Here is a 19963-nt window from a genome sequence, read left to right as displayed (position 1 = left end):
GTTCTTAACTGGCCCAGTCAGAGCCCTGACTTAAACCCAGTCTCTATGGAGAGACCTGAAAATGGCTGCAGGTGTGAAAAGCTTGCATCATTCCCAAGAAGACTCCTGGCTGTATGAGCTCAAAAGGGCTGCTTCTACTCAATACTGAGCAAAGGTTCTGAATACTTAAGACCATGTGATATTTCACTTTTTGTTATTTAATACATTTGCAAACATTTCTACAAGTCTGTGTTTTTCTGTCAATATGGGGTGCTCTGTGTACATTAATTAGGAAAACAATCAACTTAAATGATTTCAGCAAATGGCTGCAAATGAACAGTGAAAAATGAAAGCGGGTCTGAATAATTTCTGTATCCACTGTAATTTCAGCCTACTTTAATAGAACGGTTAAAACCAGTTTAAACAATCAAACTGGACTGTCAGGATTCCTGTTTTCTGTTAGTCTTTTCCTTCCTTTTGTGCTTGTGTTTGTCTCCCTCTGTCTGTTGTTCCCTGCATGTGTCTCCCCTCATGGTGTGTGTCTGTCTGGAGCTGGTAGGCGTGGTTCCACCCAGCTGTATCCAGTTCCACTGATGACCTGCTCTGCTGCTTAAAAGGCCGGATGTGGGACACATTCGGCGCCAGACGGTTTTCCTCATTTGAGTGTTTCCCGCGATCCCATTCCTGTCCACCCTTGACCTACACGCTTTGTTTCCCCTGTTTTTGGATTCCCTTGTTTCTGTGTTATTAAATATTCGTTTAAACCGTTCACTGTGTCCTTGTCTGCATTTGGGTCCGACTCATCGTGTTATTCCCTGCACCGTTCATGACATGGACTGGCGTATCGTTTACTCTTTAGTAGAAAAAGAACTTGTAAGACCCAATAGCTAATAAATAATTACTTAGTTTGATGGATTTTGCAAAAGATCAATGAGCTCCACTGTGACCAGCTAACAATGCATGGTTGAAATGGGCTGTCCTGAATAGAAAGAACATTTACTTTTAATAACTTATGTACACATTACTGCTAAAACTGTATTGGTATTGATGCCCTTTATTTAAGATGTGAACACTCTCTCCAGTTATCAGGGAGTTACACTTTGTATGAGATAGACCTCCAGAAGACCTACTAATGGACCTTGTGGTGAAATTGTTTCGTCTGCTGCTGTTACCGTTACCACCAATCAGTTTCAACACAGAGCTGATCTACTTCAGGTTGTTCTGTTACCGAAGCAGTTGACACTTGTTGAGTGTGAGGCTCATCCTGGTACTGATGACCCTGTTCCAGTCATCTTGAACGCTGCATTCAGATCTCACCTGCACAGTTAGAGGAAGTCTTTAGTAAGGTGCTGCTCGAAAACGAATCCTATTAAGAGAGAGAAACTGCAGTAAGCTGATCCATTCTTCCTTGTATCTATTTTAGTTTAGGTTATTTCAAACACTAAAAGTACAGATATAGCAAATACACAAATAATGATAAACGGCGTGAATGAATCACAAAATATTAAATGTCCAGAAAGTCGTAGGAAGAAGTTTTCACTTGTCTGTCCTACCACTTCTACATAAGGTAATAATTAATTTTTAACATTCAAACAATGAAAAAAGCTTTTATGTACAACCCAAATATCCGTCCATATGAACAAAGCACATTCTTGTTTTTACTCAAACAATCAGATTAACAAATAGCATCGATATTCCTCGACCACACAGAGGTTTTGACGTACTGTAATGTGTCTCAAATGACATCTTTATGTAATGACACAATAAAGCTATGATATATTGGACTGTTTCTGTATTGAAAGAATACATTCATATTTATCAGTTTATGTGTTTGAAATCCACAAGAAAAACTAACAACAAATACAGTCAGTGGTTAGACACTTTTATTCAAATAAATGGAACAAACCAGAGCTACGCATCCGAATTGAGAATTCTGCGTAATGTCTGTTTCTTTGTCTCCGAAACTGCAAAGAATCTGAAATCTAAAAGCCGTTGGACCAGTGAGTAATGAAAACACTCACAAAGCATTTTGCTGGCAAGCTTTCAAAATAGGAAATAAAACATTATAGAAACTTTTGGAACATCTAAGACAAAATGTTTCAGTTAATAAATAAAGGTTAAATGTAATTAAAGTCAATCAAATCTTAGTCTGAGTACCATGAATCTTCTGTGCAATTCACTATACATTAGCATGATACACATTATATAGCCTCTTTGATTTATCAGTGTGAATGTGAAGGGTATCTGTCATTTCTAATGAGCAGCTCAAAGCGCTTTCACACCAATAGTTCAGTTAATTTGATTGGGACTAAGGAAAAATGAGACAATGCTGCCTTTTAGTTCTGGTTCCTACTCACTTCTCACAGGAACCACGACAAATAAACATGTTGCATATGGACACTGAGTGTCACTGATTTGAAATCAGCCCTACATGGACCCACACAGGGAGCAAATGTCACAAACAGGTAGAAAGAGGACAAAAAAGAGAGAATGTTATGTAGGGGTAGGAACTATGTTTGATAAGTAAGCAGATGAACTGAGTCCTGCCCACAGACTGTATATAAAAATGAAGCCAAAACATCTGGATTGCCCCCTGGTGGCTGGCTGCAGTATAGGTCATCAATCCCATGTTAGCAAATGGGCCAAACAAAGAAGTACACTTCAACTAAATATTTCCCAAAGATGCGTTATGTTCATTTTTCTGAGTCTGGTTTTATTAAGTTATTTGATGTTATGAAAACATTATGACTGACAGCTGTTATTGATTCAAGCTTGGTCGCTACTGTGCAGACTCTGGTTGCAAAATGACAACATGATGGCGCCAGTATCCTTCACTTTTGTACAGTGGGAGGAAGCGGAGCTAACCGGACTCCTCCAGATGGATTGATTCGCATTTGATCAGCAAATCCATCTGGGAACTCTGGTTTGGGGATCTTTTGGGAAGGGGGGAAAATACTGGTTGCTGATTGGATAAACCATCTGTCTTACCCCTTTTCGACCAACCCAGACCTAGTTCTAGTGCTGGGGCTGGTGCACTGTTGGTTCTACTTGGGAACCTTCTCAGAACCTGTTATGTTTTCTACAGGCTAGAGAGCCCGCAGAGAGAGCCACGTACGCCATAACGTCACTGTATATGTCGGAGTTTCCTCAGATATGCTAAAGCCCACTTCTAGAACAACAGTGGACTACAACAAATTTGTACTGCTCGTCTTGAATACAATGGATGCTTTTGTTTGAAGAAAGGTAATTAACTAACATGTTTTGATTCTTATCAACATTAAATGTAAGATGTTAACTTTGTTGGAAGCTAAAGTAGCTAATATTAGCACGTCTTACCTAGCACAGACCACCTACAATTGATCACATTGCAGGTAAAATGAATGATCCATTTGTCTTTACAGGCAACGTCAGAATCGGATGACTGCAGCTGGGGCTGTGTTCAATGAAAACTGCTGTTACACCAGACATGTCCATGTTTATGTTTGCTTTCTGAGTTGTTAATAGTTCTTTGATTTTCTGAAAGGAACTGTGTATAAGTCTTCTGCATAACTGTGAATAAACATTTTCAAAAACTGAACTTAAACTGTGTTTCTCTGTTGATTAAGCAGTCTAAAGAAGACATGTCTCTTTAGAAAAGTTCTAAACTCACAACATTTTTTAAAGCATGCAAGACTTTGTGGGGCCGGTTCAAAACCAGCAAAGAGTTGGTGCTGCTCTGCAACCAGTTTTCCTGTTCAAGAGCCGGTTCTTTGGCTGTGAAAACGGGAAGAACCGGTTCAAGGTTGGGCACTGGCTCTGAACCGGCCCTCAAAATGTCTTGGTCGAAAAGGGGTATCCATCACCAACATACAGGCCAAGTCAACCGACCAAATCACTGAAGCTTATGACGTACTAACAGCATCGAGGCAAAGCTCAGAAAGTAAACAACATGTGGGTAAAGGATATTTTACATTTGTGTAATGTGAATTCACGGATCAAAGGCCCAATTTCAGGAGCCCGCCTCAGATCTGTACTCTGAAGTCAGACTATAAGTTTCAGCCAGTCAATATATACCTTTGTGAAAACAGCCACTATTTTAACTGCTTTCTTGTTTTGTCCCCACCAGAGTTTGATTGACAGGTTTTGAACCTCAGTAGAACACTCAAGCAAAATAAAATTGCATACACATAAAGTTGGAAGACTGGAAAAAAAAAAAGAATGGTCAAAATCAATGCGGCAGCAGATAACCAGACTTTTGGTCCCTTGTGTGAGTCGAGCTCCAAAAATTTTTATCTGAAAAATGTAAATCTTTCCCAAAAATGTCAAAGTAAGTTTACTTACCCCATGACTAGTCACGTGACATGCAACACTGTGGAAGTGCTTCTTTAAGATGAGAGAAAATCGTCCTGGCTATATTGAGGAAGTCACCCCTGTACTGTACTGTAGTCATATGCTTTATGTCATGGCAATCACTACTGAGAATTAGTTGTATATGAATGAACTAGAGCTTTACCTGAATATTTGGATATTCATTCGTTCGGCAGGTATTCGATTCAATTCAGTTAAATTTACAGTCCCAAATCATAACCAAAGTTATCTCAGGACACTTTACAGAGAAGGTATTGACCGCACTCTAGGATTTATTTATTTGGTTTTCTTTGAATGGATTTGGATATTAGCCTGACCACAAATGTGAACCTTTTTCTATATAAAAACCCCATGAGTCACGTTATAACAGAGCAGTCTGATGTGTGATGGTCTGTATGGTCATATTGTAGCAACTTGATGTCGTTTTCAGGCCATTTAATGAAGATACACACAGTTAACGGCTTTATTTAAAGCCAGCGGCTGACAACGAACATCCAAATATTCAATGTTGATTAGTATCGAAGCTCAAAAAATTGTATTCTGGCCAGCCCTAATATAAACTCATTTTGTGATAATACAACAGTTGATACTATAAAACTACATTATCTTCATATGCAGTGTTGTTTTCAAACCTCCACCAGCGGACACTGCCATCATTTCCCAGAATCCTTAACTGAGCATCAGTGAGGGGGGAAATCCTCTGAATATGGCTTCAACTTTACATCTTGAGGAAACATTCTTTGGCATTGCTCCACATTTGTATTCCCTGCAGAGAGAGAGAGAGAGAGACACTTATCGTGACCATGGCCACAACAGTTGTCCTGGAACCTTCACATCGCTGATGTGCTGCTGCATACCTTTTTGCACATGCTGATTTGCATGACAGCATAGTTGATGAGCGCTTCCCGCAGATCTTTGTCTTTCTGCTCCTTAAAGCGCTGCATATCCACCCATGCCCTTTCAACATGCTCTCTGTAGTATATCAAATAAAGCACACAAACATATTTATAATCACAGATATGGACAGAACATGCGTTTTTTTTCGTCAGAAATCCCCTTAAGCTGCTTTCACACACAATCTGCAAGCATTAAGCGCTGTCCGTGACTCACTCGCACTCGACCGTTTTCTCCTTGACGGCCTCTTCGCCCTCTACTATAAGTTCTTCCAGCAGCTTCAGTCTGGCCTCCCTCTGTTCAGGTGCCTCTTGGCCAAAAAGCTTGTTGGTCATGCCTTTGAAGGAGAACGTCCGCACAATCTAAGAGGTACGTAAACACAGAAAGAGTTGGTTTGGTAGTCGTTGACACCTCCTCAGTGGTCTAACCTCGGTGTGATGTGACAAATCAGCCATCATTACTCAAGAATAACAGCCAGAGCAAGAGTGAAGGAATACATATACAACATGAGCAGTGTACCCCTGTAGCCAGCTCCTCGTGTTGCTGCTTCTTGGAGATGAGGTCCTGGGAGGCCATCTCAAGCTCAAACTGGGTCAGCTCATGTTTCCTGCACACGGCCCTGTCAAAGCAAAGTATATTACATAATATCATAATATCATGCTGCTCTTCTGATCCAATACAAGCCTTTGACATAGAAGAGGAACACAGACATTCTAAATTCCAAGAATAATCAAGGTGGAAACTGTCCTTGGGAATTAAATGGAAATATAGGGGTTATGTACTGACGCTGAATTTATCATGTCATAAGCACACATCCAATTCATTTGCCATAACTTTTGCTATGTTTGTGCCTCGCGTTTGAGTGTGGACGGGCAGAAACAGAGTTGTTTGTAAAGGATGACGCAGACTCCCACGTCAGTCACTCTTATCAGTTAGGTAGGCTGACAGACCTGACTGTGATTTCATCCTTTGTCTTTGTCATCACTTCCTCCACTGATGGATAATGCTCCCTGTCCCTGTGACCACCTCATACTCATGAGTTACTTTCACTAACACTTCCACCAGAGTCAACAGTCCAAGAGAAGAAATCTCAGCTCCGACTCGTCACCGCTGTTGTATTTTCTGTCTATTTTCTGCTCCCTGTTTACACCCTTACATGCACATGCCCAGTCCACGTGAATGGTCATGTGGTCAGTGTTTTCAGCTGGGTTAATATGGACCCTGTTATTTCAGAGATATAATAACTGTGAGGACAGAGATCGTTTTAGTTCTGAAAGGCTGTTTTAGAATGAAACGTAGTAGTGTGGCTGGAGCCTTAAGCTATGAGCTAGCTGAAAATCCATGCATGAAGGTGTTAGTGCTCGGACGCAGTCATTTTACTGAATTTATTTATTTATTCGTTTATTTCGGGCATGTCAGTTAGATAAATGATCATCACACATTATCTTGGTTTACAATTCACATGTCCGAAAGGGAAAGTGGGAGAAGCAAAAGCTTTTCTAGTCCCGCCCCTTTTACCTACACAATACATTATCTTCATCATACTACTTTTGTGTCCCCTTCCAACCCTATTAGTGATACAATAAGACACACCAGTAGCCACACATACTGAATGAATGAGATGCAAGATGCCATTGTTCATAGAACATTGGTGTGGTAGTTTGGTGGTTCAAATATTTTGATCACCATCTGATTTTTAAAACCTCATTGCCTCCCAAAAGCCTCTTACGTTGGTAAAACACCTTCTCCTCCAACATTTCACTTATTTAAAGTGTAATTCCGGCGCAAAATCATCCCATGGTCTTTTTCAGCACTTACATACATCAAATAAGCCATGGAGACAGTTTTATTAGTCTATGAACTATTAACAGAGAAATCAGGGAGAGTCGCTAACAGCCAGACATGGCTAACAGTGATTAGCTGGGGGCAGTACGGTGAAGGCATTAAAATGTCTTTTTTTACCACTAATACTGCTCAAAATAACAGCAAACCTCTGCAGCAGCATGAGAAGAGTCCCTACACAGAAAACAAAGCACCAATGGGCTCCTTCCTTTGGGATTGACTTTGGTAATCCATTAAATGGACTTTGCTATGAGAGGAGCTGGTACAGTGGCCAGTAGGTAAGTCTTTAAAACACTCTTTTAATAAACTCTGGGTTCACTAACTACGTTGTTGGTGCTTTGTTTTCTTTGTAGGGACCCTTTTCATGCTGCTACAGAGGTTTGATGTTATTTTCAGCAGTATTAGTGGTTAAAAAAGACGTTTGAATGCCTTCACCGTACTGCCCCGAGCTAATCAGTGTTAGCCACGTCCGCCTGTTAGCGACTCTCCTGGATTTCTCTGTTAAAAGTTTGTACATGAAAAGAACTGTGTCAATGGCTTATTTAATGTATGTGCGTGCTGTCCAATAAGATTATTTTGTGCTGGAATTGCACTTTAATCTCAATTCAGTAACATTTTGACCTCTAGTTTCATGGCAGGATATATACTGGTGGAATGACCAGTGATGGCGTGTGCACAAACTGGTGGGATGAGACTAAAGGGTGGGTTTGATCAAAATGAAAGAGCTGCTTTCTCCCAGTTTACTTTTATTTATATCATGTCAAGAATAGTAAGTCTACAGACTTGATACTGTAGTCCTGAACCAGGATCTTACTTGGCTCTTGAAAATATGTCAGATTTCGTAGCTGCAACTTTTATTTCAGTGTGTCAGATACATATTTATTAAACATTGAAGCAAATGTAAGTATTGGATCAGACTGTACCTGAACATGATTAAATCAAGTACTGTCTCAGGCTTCAAAGGCGACGTTATAATGCACATGGCGCAACTATGTCATAATACACCTTCCTTACATTTTGTGAAGACATTTCTAAAGTTTCTTACCGAAGAGCTTCAGCGAAGAAGAGATATTCTTTCAGCTGGTCTGCATAATGTTCTTCTTCTTCTAAGATATCATCTATGGAGGCAGCATATCTGCAGGTGAGTGACAAACAACATCTGTCTTAAGGAGCAGCACGGCTGGTAGTGGCTGTAGCAATCCTACAGAATGTGTTAAATGTATGTAGATAGAGAGAGTATGTGTTGAGGAAATGCATCAAACTATAACAGCAGAAAGAGGTGGAATTATGGAAAGGCAGAGAGTCTCCACTCACGCATCCATATGATGACCGGCACTTTGCAGTCCATCCCCCATCTCTTTCTCTATAGCGCTCCACTCACTGTAGTGAACGCACACACACATTTTAGTTAACAAATGAGCAAGGAGAGTCCGTCAAACAAACTGCTATACTTGAGATAATACGAATAATATGCAGCGTCATTCATCTCTATTTCATGTAAATATAAAGGTAGCACAGAATACTTGATCATTCAGTCACACTCTTTATGTCCTTTTAAAGTTGTTCTTTTTCCTCCGAAACTGAGGGTCTAAAGGTGGGGGGGGGGTGGGGTGAACTGATTGTAAGGCCTTCATTGTCATGCACAGATACATAATCATATCCTTGTTGTCAAACCTGAAGACTCTTCCATAGTTCCCATGGACCTTGTAAACCCCATAGAGTCGATCTGCAACTCTCTAGAAGAGACACAGAAAATACATGAAAGTCAGTGTTTAACTTAAATAAGAGTATTTCTTGATAAGAGTCGGATTTCCAGCCTAAGGAGCCCAGTGGTTGTCAGGAGTATTTTCTTTCATTAATATAAACATGCTAAGGAGGTGAGGTGAGGTGAGGTTGAGTCTAAGGATGTGATGAGATGGTTTTGTCAATTATTGTTTCCAAGGTCAAGAATAAACGCGTAATCTCAGTACAAAGATTATTTAGTTTATTTACACTGTGACTTGTCAAATTCAGTATTTTTAATAACAATATACTATAAAATGCCAATGTGAAAACAATGTGAGAATGTGAAAGGGGTCACTCGTAGTGAACCTAGAGAGAATGATCAGCTGAATGCGCAGCTTTACAGAGTATTATAGGGAGTTACAGTGAGTGCGCATTCAAAAAATAGAATGCTGGGATTTAGCTAGTGCTTATCAGACAAATCGAGTCAACAAATAGATTTGAAAAGAAGATTAAAGCCGGTCATGAACCCAGGGTTGGAAATCACCACCAGCCAAACACTGCTAAAAATATGCAGGTGGCTAAAGATCTTGGAATCCACAAGCAGGTGGACAAAAAAGTGAATTTCCCACCCCGAAAGAACCGCTCCACCACCTGCACAGTCCTGCTCTGAGCTGCTGTCTGTAGCAGCAGAACTATGTAAAAAGAAAACAAGGAAACAACAACCTGACTCTAATTACAGACCAAATGTGCCGATAACATCTTTTCTGAATCTGCCCAAGCATCTCCTGTAATCCACCAAAGAGCATGTCTTAAGGTATTATTTTAATTCTATCCAGGTACTGATTTAGAAGTCCTCTCTGCAGTACTACTATCCACTAGGCCCCCAGCAAAGCCCCATGTTAAACAGGCCGTTTTCACAGCATCATTAAACCTGTTTAAGTTCTGGTACAAAAAAACATTCTGGTCTGTATGTTTAGGTCATATCTCCATGACAACATTGAGGGGGTGAATTTATTTTTTACCAGACTAGTTTTTATTGTATTGGAGGTTAAAGTTTATGAATAATTAGGGGCGTGGCCTCTTGACTGACAGCTAGCCTCTGGCCCTCACTTCTCCTCGGAGGTAAACGTCAGCCAGACAGACGTATCTCCCTCACCCCAACGTCACATACATGCCCTTTTTTGGTAAGAGGAAAAGAGGCGGAGTATAAGTCTGACAAGATGGCGACTCCCGTAGGCGAGGACGATTGGATCAAGTTGATAGAACGGACCCGACGAGTATGTTACGTCCATTTTTTATACAGTCAATGCTCTCCATAAGGTCCATAACCCCCGCTCCAGTGGATCTGCTCAGTGACCAGCAGAGCAGACTGCGGTTGTATTGGGCAGCTTCCAGGTGTGAATGTGATCAGGGCATTCCTGAAAAAGAGAGCATTGCTCTCAGTGTCTCCCTCTGAATAAATTAAAGTTAGAAAAAAAAAAAAGAAGAGGGGGAGCTCTTTTACCAAAAAACAAACATTATTGAAACCATAAAAAAAATCATATTTTGAGCTGGTGGAAGCGGGACTAAGTAAACATCCGTGCTCTCCATCTACCCTTTTCGTTTGCTTTTAATTTGAGCTGCACATTACTGTCTGTCAAATATTAAAAATATCCCCCAAAATCATACGCATAACTTTTATTTTTTATTTCTTATTGATCCAACGAACGGGAAATTTACATGTTACAGCAGCTTAAGAGTTTAGTAAAAAGCGACTCAGTGATCAAAAATGAACAAAAAGATATATAAATAAATTGACTATATAAAATAGCTATTTATATACATTAGGGGTGTAAACGTACCATGAACTGGTCTACTGACCACTTATGAAGTTATGAACTGCTCGGCTGAAGCTTTGCTGCTTCTGTACAGCGTCTTCACTCTCGTAAAAGGTAAACGATAAAATATAAAGGTCACAAGACACGTCAGGAGAGTATAACGTTAGAGTAGCGTTGAGCGTAAATTGCTTGTGAGGAAGAGCAACATGGCCGACAGGGTTTACATTGCACCATCAAATGTAAAATCGAAAGTTTGTCAGAAATGTGGATCGTATAAGAAGGAAGGAAAATATTAGTACCGGTAGAACAGCTTTACAGTCCAGCATGACGAATCTTCAAACTCACCTGGTGAGCCAACACGGGCAAAGTTACGCGGGTGACAAGGATTATGTGGACGCTAGTATCATGCTTACTGTAGAGCACCAGAACAGGAAGATAAAGACAGATGTTAAAATGAGTTTCCAGACACAACTGGGTGAGGTCTAAGGTCAGCACAGCATCTATGGCCCGTTTTATGGGGCCTCAGACCTGACAGTAAAGTTAAGGCTCATTCATGCTCTACGTTAGCTCATTTAGCTCTGTCCATACTCTGCCAACATTTCGTCCATATTTCTGCACGTATCCTGCAAGCTTGCGGATGAGTACTGATACGGTGCCGCTGCTCCTTTGCGTTGAAAGGAGCCAGTCGAGGTGTTTCGGGCATCTAGTAAGGATGCCCCCTGGGCGCCTTCCTAGGGAGGTGTTCCAGGCTGGTCCAGCTGGGAGGAGGCCTCAGGGAAGACCCAGGACCAGGTGGAGAGATTATATCTCCACCTGGTCCTGGGTCTTCCTAGGTCCAAGGACAGAACCCTCCCACAGGGTTCTGTCCTTGGACCGATTCTTTTCACCTTATATATGCTTCCCTTAGGAAATATTATAAGGAAGCACTCCATAAATTTTCATTGTTATGCTGATGATAAACAATTATATTTGTCGATCAAACCAGAAGAAACCCATCAGTTAGATAAACTTCAAATGTGCATTAAGGAAATAAAAAGCTGGATGACCTGCAATTTCCTGATGTTAAACTCAGACAAAACTGAAGTTATTGTACTTGGCCCCAAAGGCCTCCGAAACTCAATAGCTAAAGACATTGTTACTCTGGATGATGTTGTGTTGTCCTCCAGCACCACAGTAAGGAATCTGGGTGTTATTTTTGATCAGGATATGTCCTTCGATTCTCACATAAAACTAACAACAAGGACTGCATATTTTCACCTGCGTAATATTGCAAAAATTAGGAACATTGTGTCTCAGAAAGATGCAGAGAAACTTGTTCATGCATTTGTTACTTCTAGGCTGGACTATTGTAATTCCTTATTACCAGGCTGCTCCAATAAGTCTGTTAAGAGTCTCCAGTTGGTCCAAAATGCTGCAGCTCGTGTACTAACTAAAACAAATAGAAGAGAACATATTTCTCCTGTATTAGCTTCTCTGCACTGGCTACCTGTAAAATCTAGAATAGAATTTAAAATCCTTCTCCTTACGTACAAAGCTCTTATTGGTCAGGCTCCGTCGTATCTTAAAGAGCTCATAGTACCGTATCACCCAACTAGATCTCTGCGCTCTGAGAATGCAGGGCTACTCGTCGTTCCTAGAGTCTCCAAAAGTAGAATGGGAGGCAGAGCCTTCAGCTACCAAGCTCCTCTCCTGTGGAACAAACTCCCAAATGTTATTCGGGAGGCGGACACTGTCCCCTTATTTAAAAGTAAACTTAAAACTTTCCTTTTTGATAAAGCTTACAGCTAGGGCTTACGATGAGACTTTATTCTGCTTAATTATGCTGCTATAGGCCTAGTCTGCCGGGGGATAATACTTTTCCTGATACTCTGAGCTTCTCTCCTCTCTGTCTGAATCATTCATGTCCCATCAATGCACGTTACTGATTCAGCTTCTTCCCCGGAGCTGTTTGTGCTTTGTCGTCTCGCAGGTCTCTGCTGATCGTGGTGGTGCTTGCTGCCGTGGTCCTACATGACGCTTCCTGCTGCTATTGTCACTGTTACTCATATATACTATCACTAGTTTAATAAACTATAAAATTTGTAGCTGTATCGTAGTTGCTATTGCCACTACTCATCATTGATCATGTTTGCCACCATAATTATTATCATTTTCATATTCTGTCACCTTAGCTGTGCTTGTTTCTACTATTCTGTTGTATTAACTGCCTTAACATATACGTTATATTCACATTACTATAAATATTATAGTTACTGTTAGGCTTTGCTTGCATCTCTGGAAGTGTGTCGGTCTGTCTCTCTCTGTCCATCTGTGTGTCTTTTCTCTCTTTCTCTCTCCTTTTCTTCCTCCCCAACCGGTGCAGACAGATGGCCGTCCTCCACAGAGCTGGGTCTGTCTGACGTTCCTGCCTGTTATAGGGAAGGTTTTCGTTGCCACTGTACTCTACAGAGGAATTGTTGGGTCTATGTAAATCATAAATAAGTCATTGAGTGTGGTCTTTACCTACTCTGTAAAGTGTCCTGAGATAACTTTTGTTATGATTCGACACTATAAATAAAATTGAATTGAAATTGAAATTATATCTCCACACTGGCCTGGGAACGCCTCAGGATTCCCCAGTTAATGCTGGTTAATGTGGCCCGGGAAAGGGAAGTTGGGGGTCCCCTGCTAAAGCTGCTGCCCCTGCGACCCGACCCCGGATAAGCAGTTGAAGATAAGATGAGATGAGATAAACACAATGACATGTTATTCCAAAATTAGACATTTTTCTTCCAAATTCCTACCATGCCATAAAGTGAAGGAACAAAAATAATGATCTTTTATGAAATATTTATTATATCTGATTGAAGGTAAGCAGCAGTTGAGACACTGTATCAGTTTGTATTGCATTGAATCATTATATATTTAAATGTATTGTGTCCTGAGTGGTTTCATAGATCTTGGATCTGGATACGCACCGGATCGACTGATAAAGGAGAGATGCACACCCCTAATATACACCTTTCACTTTCACTGAAATAAGTTTTTCATTGTTTTGAATCTGCAGCAGAGAACACTTTGACTGGGACTGCTTTAGATTATCAGTAGAGCTCAGCTAAAGGGCAGGAAAGGGCAGGAAAGAGCAGCAATCATTCCAGGACCCTTAGCTGACCGTAGCCATGTCACTGTTGTCACTGCTGAATGTTTGGGAAATGATTACAGTGGTTTAGTGACACAGATGGTGCACCACCATCACCATCACCACCATGCTAGATGAGTGACAAAAGCCAAGCATGAGATTGTAATAAATTACCTCATTGTGTTTTTGTGTGTGTGTGTGTGTGAGAGAGAGACTTACTGCTCGTGCTCGGAGCAGCTGCGATGTGTGAGACTGCAGCTCATCACTGTAGTGTTTCATCTCTGTGAAGCGTCTGAGTTAGAGAATATGAACAAAAGACAGTGATTGCAATTTTACTTTACCTTTCTTCAACCTATTAAAAAGTGTACACTATATGTCTTCTTTGATTTTTTCTGTTCATTTGATGGATCTAGACCTGCAATGATTTCTCTAATATAAGAGAAGATAGAACTTTATTAATCCTGAGGGAAATTCTTGTTCCGGATTGCTCCAAGATTGCAGTAACACTTACAAAACAATAACAAATAAGATAACAATATACGATAACAAAACGAGCATCAAAAAGTGAAATATAAAAGTAAAGTGTCAAAAGAGTAGTTCAATGGAATGGTAATATTTTATTAGTATTTCGATAAGCAGTTAATTGTTGAAGTCATTTTTCAACAGCAACATTTAACTATCTTGTTCTGTTGTTTGCTGTTTTATGGACCAAATGATCCATTTGCTAATCAAGAAAACAATAACTGATAATGAAAATCATTGTCAGTTGCGGCCCTAGATGGATCCCAACATTGTTTAGTGCATTTTTCAGAAACAGAAAAAATATTCTGTAATCATACAATTGCTTTTGGATTGATTGCTGATGGATAATACCAATAACGTGTAAACAGGTCATTCCTGTTGCACCAACATCTTATTACATCATAGTGAGCTTTGGTAAACATAGAACCCCAACTTTAAAATAGAACTCATACAGGTCTAATGTGTAAGATTTAGTGGCATCTAGTGGCGAGGCTGCAAATGAAACTTCTCCAGTATGCAAAACATGTGGGACTACAGTGATCGGTGAGTCTGGGCTCTATGAAAGAGGAGATATAAACAGCTCATTTTAAGATAAGGGAAACACAATTCTTATTTCCACACTAAAAAAAACACACTCATTAACATTTTGTTCCTCTTTTGCCAATTAATTGCCCTAAATCCTATTCACAGGACCTTTAATAACAAGGGATGAATTCATTTTGACATTCACGGTAACTTTTAACATTTTCATTTAAGCTTTTAAGCAAATTGTGTGTAGGAAACACTAACTTACTTATCTGGATTTCTCACCCTGAAGGTGGCACTAAGAGCTCTCAGCCTGGAATCTGCCTGAAATAGAAGTAAAAGAAAGTTGTCAAGCATTGTGAACACTGAACATCTTTGTCTGGATTGCCTGTAAGAGTAAAGAGAAATAGGTTCCACAGTTTACCTTTGCCTGAAATCCTGTCTCATACACCACTTCCTTCCAGCCATGTTCCTGACAAACACAGCCGTGACAGACGTTATTCAATGAGCAACTGATCTATTCATTATCTCCTGACTGAGCCAGAGTTGCAGCATGTACCTCGGTGAGAAAGTGGTACAGGAACTTGTCATTGGAGAGGACTGGATGTGATGCCACACGGAGAAGAAAGTTCTCCAGTCCCACTCTGCGGCGCTCCACAAAGTCTGGGTCCATGTTGTCTGCCGACAGCTTGTGCCACACAAACTCTGCCTGCGTGCAAGAGAACCACAAAACAACAACAATTAACTTGACATTTTGTTTCTTTACTTTAAGTTGTTTTTTTTTCTTTTTTATCAATTGTATGATTTGGTGAATCAGTTGTCATATGCACAGTTTAACAGCAGGCTGTTGCAGCAGCTATGTGCAAGTTAAAGCGGGTCGGTAAAAATGGGTTGTACCAGGCAAAATTAATAATTAAATAATAAAAATGACACCTCCCCAAGCAGTTGACTGTTAACTTTAAAAACAATGAACATTTTTTATTTTTGTTATTCTTTTGATGACCAGTCATCAGTAAACATAATTTTAATACCAAAGAAGAAATGGTTAAACATTGTTACGTCATTAAATAATAAAATGTTACAAGATAACACACATAACCATGTCTTTTCGAGGTATTTTTGAGCAGTTTATGTCTTTATTATTATAGATCGTTTACAGAAGAGCGCTGACAAGCAATGAGAAGAGAGGGAGAGAAAGAGGGAGGGGGGAGGATGACAAATGCAAAACAGGCCCCCAGCTGTCTTTACCCTGTAGACCACCAGGACGTCCCTACGTACTCTTTTTTAAAAGGTAAAGGAAACTGTATGTGTGTATGTACGTTTGTATGACTGGATGAACACCATAAAAATTGAACAAGGTCCTAAAGGCAGTGATGTCCAAATGATTCTTTATGAGTCCACTAGATGGAGATTTCTGTTCAACAAAGGGTTGAAAACCATAGACTGTATATAAAATTGATTTAGCCTCTCCGTCGGAGCCTGTTCTCTCAACTTGATCCAATCGTACTCGTCTATGGGAGCCGCCATCTTGTCAGACTTTGACTCCGCCTAATTTCCTCTTACCAAAAAAGGGCATTGATGTGACGTTGGGGTAAGGGAGATACGTCCATCTGGGTGATGTATACAGAATTAGCAACATTAGCTCCACCGCCCGGGAGCTAGGCTAACAGAACACGCTACTAGATAAACAGGAATGGGAGACATGACAATGAGATTTTTTGGGGGGAACAGGAGTTATCTTTTTATTTTGTAAGAGGAACGGCATTTTTTAGAGGGTAGAGACTGACACAGGAGGTCTAGTCAAGTACACGAGAACCTTTTTCTACTTGAACACTACTGATAAAGTCGGCGCAAAGAGTTATTTTTGTACCCTTTTGTTAAGAAAAACGGAAGAAACTGGTGCAAGTGCAGCTACTTAATTAGCATAACAGAGCTAACACATAGTGTTCCTAAACCATCTGTTTGTACAGTTGATTGAAGAGCAAATCATCTTGTCCCTTATGGAAACACCACCAAAGGAATGATCGCATTCGAGGTGACGGAGTTAGCATTCTAATGATGCTAATCCTGACAACTAGCCTCCGAGAAGAAGTGAGGGCCAGAGGCTAGCTGTAACTCAAGAGGCCACGCCCTAATTATTTATAAACTTTAACCCCCAATAAAATAAAAACTAGCTGGTACAAAAAAAATCCACCCCCTCAGTGTTGTCATGGAGATATGACCTACACATACAGACTAGAATGTTTTTTTGTCCCAGGCCTTAAACAGGTTTAATGATGCTGTGTAAACGGCCTGTTTAACAGGGGGTCAATGAGAAACTGCTCTGTTATGAAACTGCCCCTAGTGGACACTCAGAAAACTGACGTTTTTGGCACTTCCTGATTGGATCAACCAGGAAGTGGCTGTGGTGGGGGCTTGTTGAAAACAATGAATCACCATTCATTGAGCCTTTTTCTATAAACCAAGCACTGCCTCTAGTAGGCTCAACAAGTAAAACTAATGGTTCACAATGCTGCATTTGGATATCACTGCCTAAAGGTGTTTTGTAAAGATGTGGCTTAAAACTGGATAAAAAGTTAATTCATGAAGCTTACTGCAGACAGCCACAATGTTGACACATGCACAAAGGGTGTGAGACGCCACTGATAGGCGGAGAGTTGACAGGACACATGAAGCAGCGCTGCAATCTGAACTACCACTGAACTCACCCTCTTCTCAGGCAGAGGGGGGACTACGATGTATGGATAGGTAACTAACAGGTAGTTACGCAACAGTTCAAATTCACTGTATCTCCTCCACAGAGAGTCGGGGGCTGGGTTTCGACCTTCTGCGACTGCATCCATTGGCCTGTAAGGGTTGGGTCACAAGACACTTTAGTTGTGTTGCACAATGCACCGTGACAAAATACAGAAGTAAAGTCATGCACAACAGAGCGAAAACGAGAGGAAGTAGATGAATAACTGGAAAGCAAAACATGTCAGCTCAACCCACAGCCCATCCTTTCAAATGGCCGATGAAAGGCGTGCTCTGCTCACCGTGTTTCAATGAGGTACACACTGAACGCCTCCTGCATGTTCACTGCGTTCTTGCCACTCCTTTTCTCAGCCTCAGCAACGCAGATCTCCATCCTGCGCAGGAGGGTGCATCCATCTTCCGCCATCTGCACCATCACATCACACACTTTACACACAGATCCTCCTCCCGCCACTCTTCTCTGTTGGGGTCGCACTTCTTAATTTTTAGGCAAACGTTAGCTTACAGCTGTCCGTATGGTTTCGAGCTAATGTTAGCACGACAATAACAGCAGACTGGGGGAGTCATGACCCCAGAGTCCAGTATGACAACTACTGCAAATGGCGATACATTAAGTGAACTAACCTGAGTTGTGCCCAGTCGACGTGTATGCACACACAGTCTGTATATACGTTGGTACGGGCTATAACTTATAACTTATTCAGCTAACGTTAGCTTGTCTCTAACATAATGTGAGCTAGTGTAGCTCTGCCCTGAGCTTAAACTGTGAGCCACTATTGTCACGTTAACAGAGGCTTTTTTAGAGAGCGAATGTGTGACAGACGCGGGCAGGGGAAGCTGTGTTACCGTGTTGTTCAGGCTGCTGCTCCCGTCTGCAGCTGTGTGGTCTGAGTCGTCGTCAGTGGCCACCGACTCTTCCTTCCCATCCTCCGCCATCCTCCTCTCTCTGACTGATGCCGGTGGTGAGCCAGGACGCATGCGCAAAGCGACCTCACACCCAACAGAAGTTAAAGGCTGAATATGGCAATCTTTATTAAAAACTATATCTATACACTTTTATTTTTTTAATATATATTGATGTATATTTAAATATATATTTAAAAATAAAAGAATTGCTTTTCCATATAAAAATAGGTTTAATCTGAATTAATGTTTTACACATTTTTGACTGGTTTGACAATAACTTTTATTCCAGTCATTTTAAACCAAAGTAGGGGTCAACGTTGGACAAATTGCAAGAGAAGCAAACCCCAGTGATTTTGTATCCTCAGTTTGTCCTGAGTGAGGGAAAAAAAGACCTGAAGAATCACAATAGGGGAACGTTTCTAAAAAGACCTAAATATCCCCTCTGCATTCAAATATTCCTTAACATTTATTTAATTTTTTAAAAATTGTTTGTTCACATGGGCAAACGGGGCATAATGTTATTACATATGTGCTAATTTTCATAAATACCACAATGGATCTAAACACTGGGTATAGACACTCCATTAATCAATGCTCATGGGTCGACTAAATGGGTCCATTCACACCTTAACATTAAGTCTTTTACTGTTGTATGTAAATAAGATTTAACCAAACATTTTCACCTGTCTTTACCCAATGTTTAGATCAGTTGTGGTCACTCACTCACTCATCTTCAGCCTTTTCCTTCGGGGTCAGGTCGCAGGAGCAGCAGCTCTAGCAGGGGACCCCAAACTTCCCTTTCCCGTGGAATCCACAAACAGGATTGGGGACAAAGCGCAACCCTGGCAGAGGCCAACCCCCACCGGGAACGAATTAGACTCACTTCTGAGGATCGGGCAGTGCACCTCACTGACTATGCCTGTTGTTTGTGCAGATGCACCGAACAGCAGTTCGGAGTATTGGAGACCCATCTTGGAGACCCTGAATGGAGTCCTGCATAGGGCTTCAGTAGGGACTCCATAGTTCTGCTACACCTGGAGAGGTGTGATTGGGAGGAACGGCCTCCCTTATCTAAACCTTAGTGGTCGTTTGATATTACACTTCAGTGCAGTCATGGATTGTCTATAACAAAGACCATGTTCGAACATAAGGATTCTCATAAGTGTAGTGGTACCAGAGCATCCTAGGCTGAGGGTCAATGATTGACCTTGTGATGGTATCGTCTGATCTGAGGCAGCATGTTTTGGACACTCGGGTGAAGAGAGTGGGGCAGAGCTGTCAACCGAGGATTGGGGTAAGACTCCAGATAGCCCAAAAGGGTAGTGCAGGTGAACTGTGCACGTCAGGAAGGGGACCCTGTCCGAGAGACCTTTACCTTAGACCTCGGGCGGAGCTTTTCTCGCATCCCTATGGAGGTTGGGGGCATTGAACCCTGGCAATGTTCAAAGCTTGCCGAAGCTGCGGCGGTGAGCTGTGGTCTCATGGTTTCTTGGTGCCTTACAGGGCAGGAACCCTGGAACACCGTGGTGGACAC

General features: G+C 41.1%; 1 protein-coding gene across 2 annotated transcripts; it reads right to left on the bottom strand.

Annotated features, from left to right (window-relative positions):
* Nucleotides 1–1231: 1231 nt before the first annotated feature.
* LOC310962890 (sorting nexin-4-like) lies at nucleotides 1232–18472 on the bottom strand. 2 transcript variants are annotated; one of them, XR_014593676.1, is made up of 15 exons: nucleotides 18370–18472; nucleotides 17805–17929; nucleotides 17478–17616; nucleotides 15329–15478; nucleotides 15194–15241; nucleotides 15038–15093; nucleotides 13942–14014; nucleotides 8737–8798; nucleotides 8377–8442; nucleotides 8108–8197; nucleotides 5740–5839; nucleotides 5437–5582; nucleotides 5184–5298; nucleotides 4959–5092; nucleotides 1232–1296 (listed from the first exon to the last, which is right to left on the bottom strand). XR_014593676.1 is itself a non-coding variant. In XM_083935499.1 (14 exons), the coding sequence occupies exons 1-14, from the start codon at nucleotides 18457–18459 to the stop codon at nucleotides 5045–5047; spliced, it is 1308 nt and encodes a 435-aa protein (XP_083791625.1). In that variant the 5' UTR covers nucleotides 18460–18472; the 3' UTR covers nucleotides 1946–5044. The 2 variants fall into 2 exon arrangements, 1 of the variants encoding a protein (XP_083791625.1); XM_083935499.1 differs by lacking the exon at nucleotides 1232–1296 and having other exon boundaries at nucleotides 1946–5092.
* Nucleotides 18473–19963: the final 1491 nt, after the last annotated feature.

This window comes from Echiichthys vipera (genome assembly GCF_963691815.1).
Source record: "Echiichthys vipera genome assembly, chromosome: 20".
NCBI lineage: Eukaryota > Metazoa > Chordata > Actinopteri > Perciformes > Trachinidae > Echiichthys > Echiichthys vipera.
The sequence above is the reverse complement of the archived record's forward strand: the minus strand, read 5'-3'. Positions and strand labels throughout refer to the sequence as shown.

Excerpts from the sequence above, each read along its gene's own strand:
- LOC310962890 (XM_083935499.1), bottom strand. The coding sequence starts at position 18,459 with ATGGCGGAGGATGGGAAGGAAGAGTCGGTGGCCACTGACGACGACTCA. Across the intron at positions 17,930-18,369 it reads GCAGCAGCCTGAACAACACG|ATGGCGGAAGATGGATGCAC; the intron begins GTAACACAGCTT and ends GTGATGGTGCAG. Across the intron at positions 17,617-17,804 it reads GTGTACCTCATTGAAACACG|GCCAATGGATGCAGTCGCAG; the intron begins GTGAGCAGAGCA and ends CAACCCTTACAG.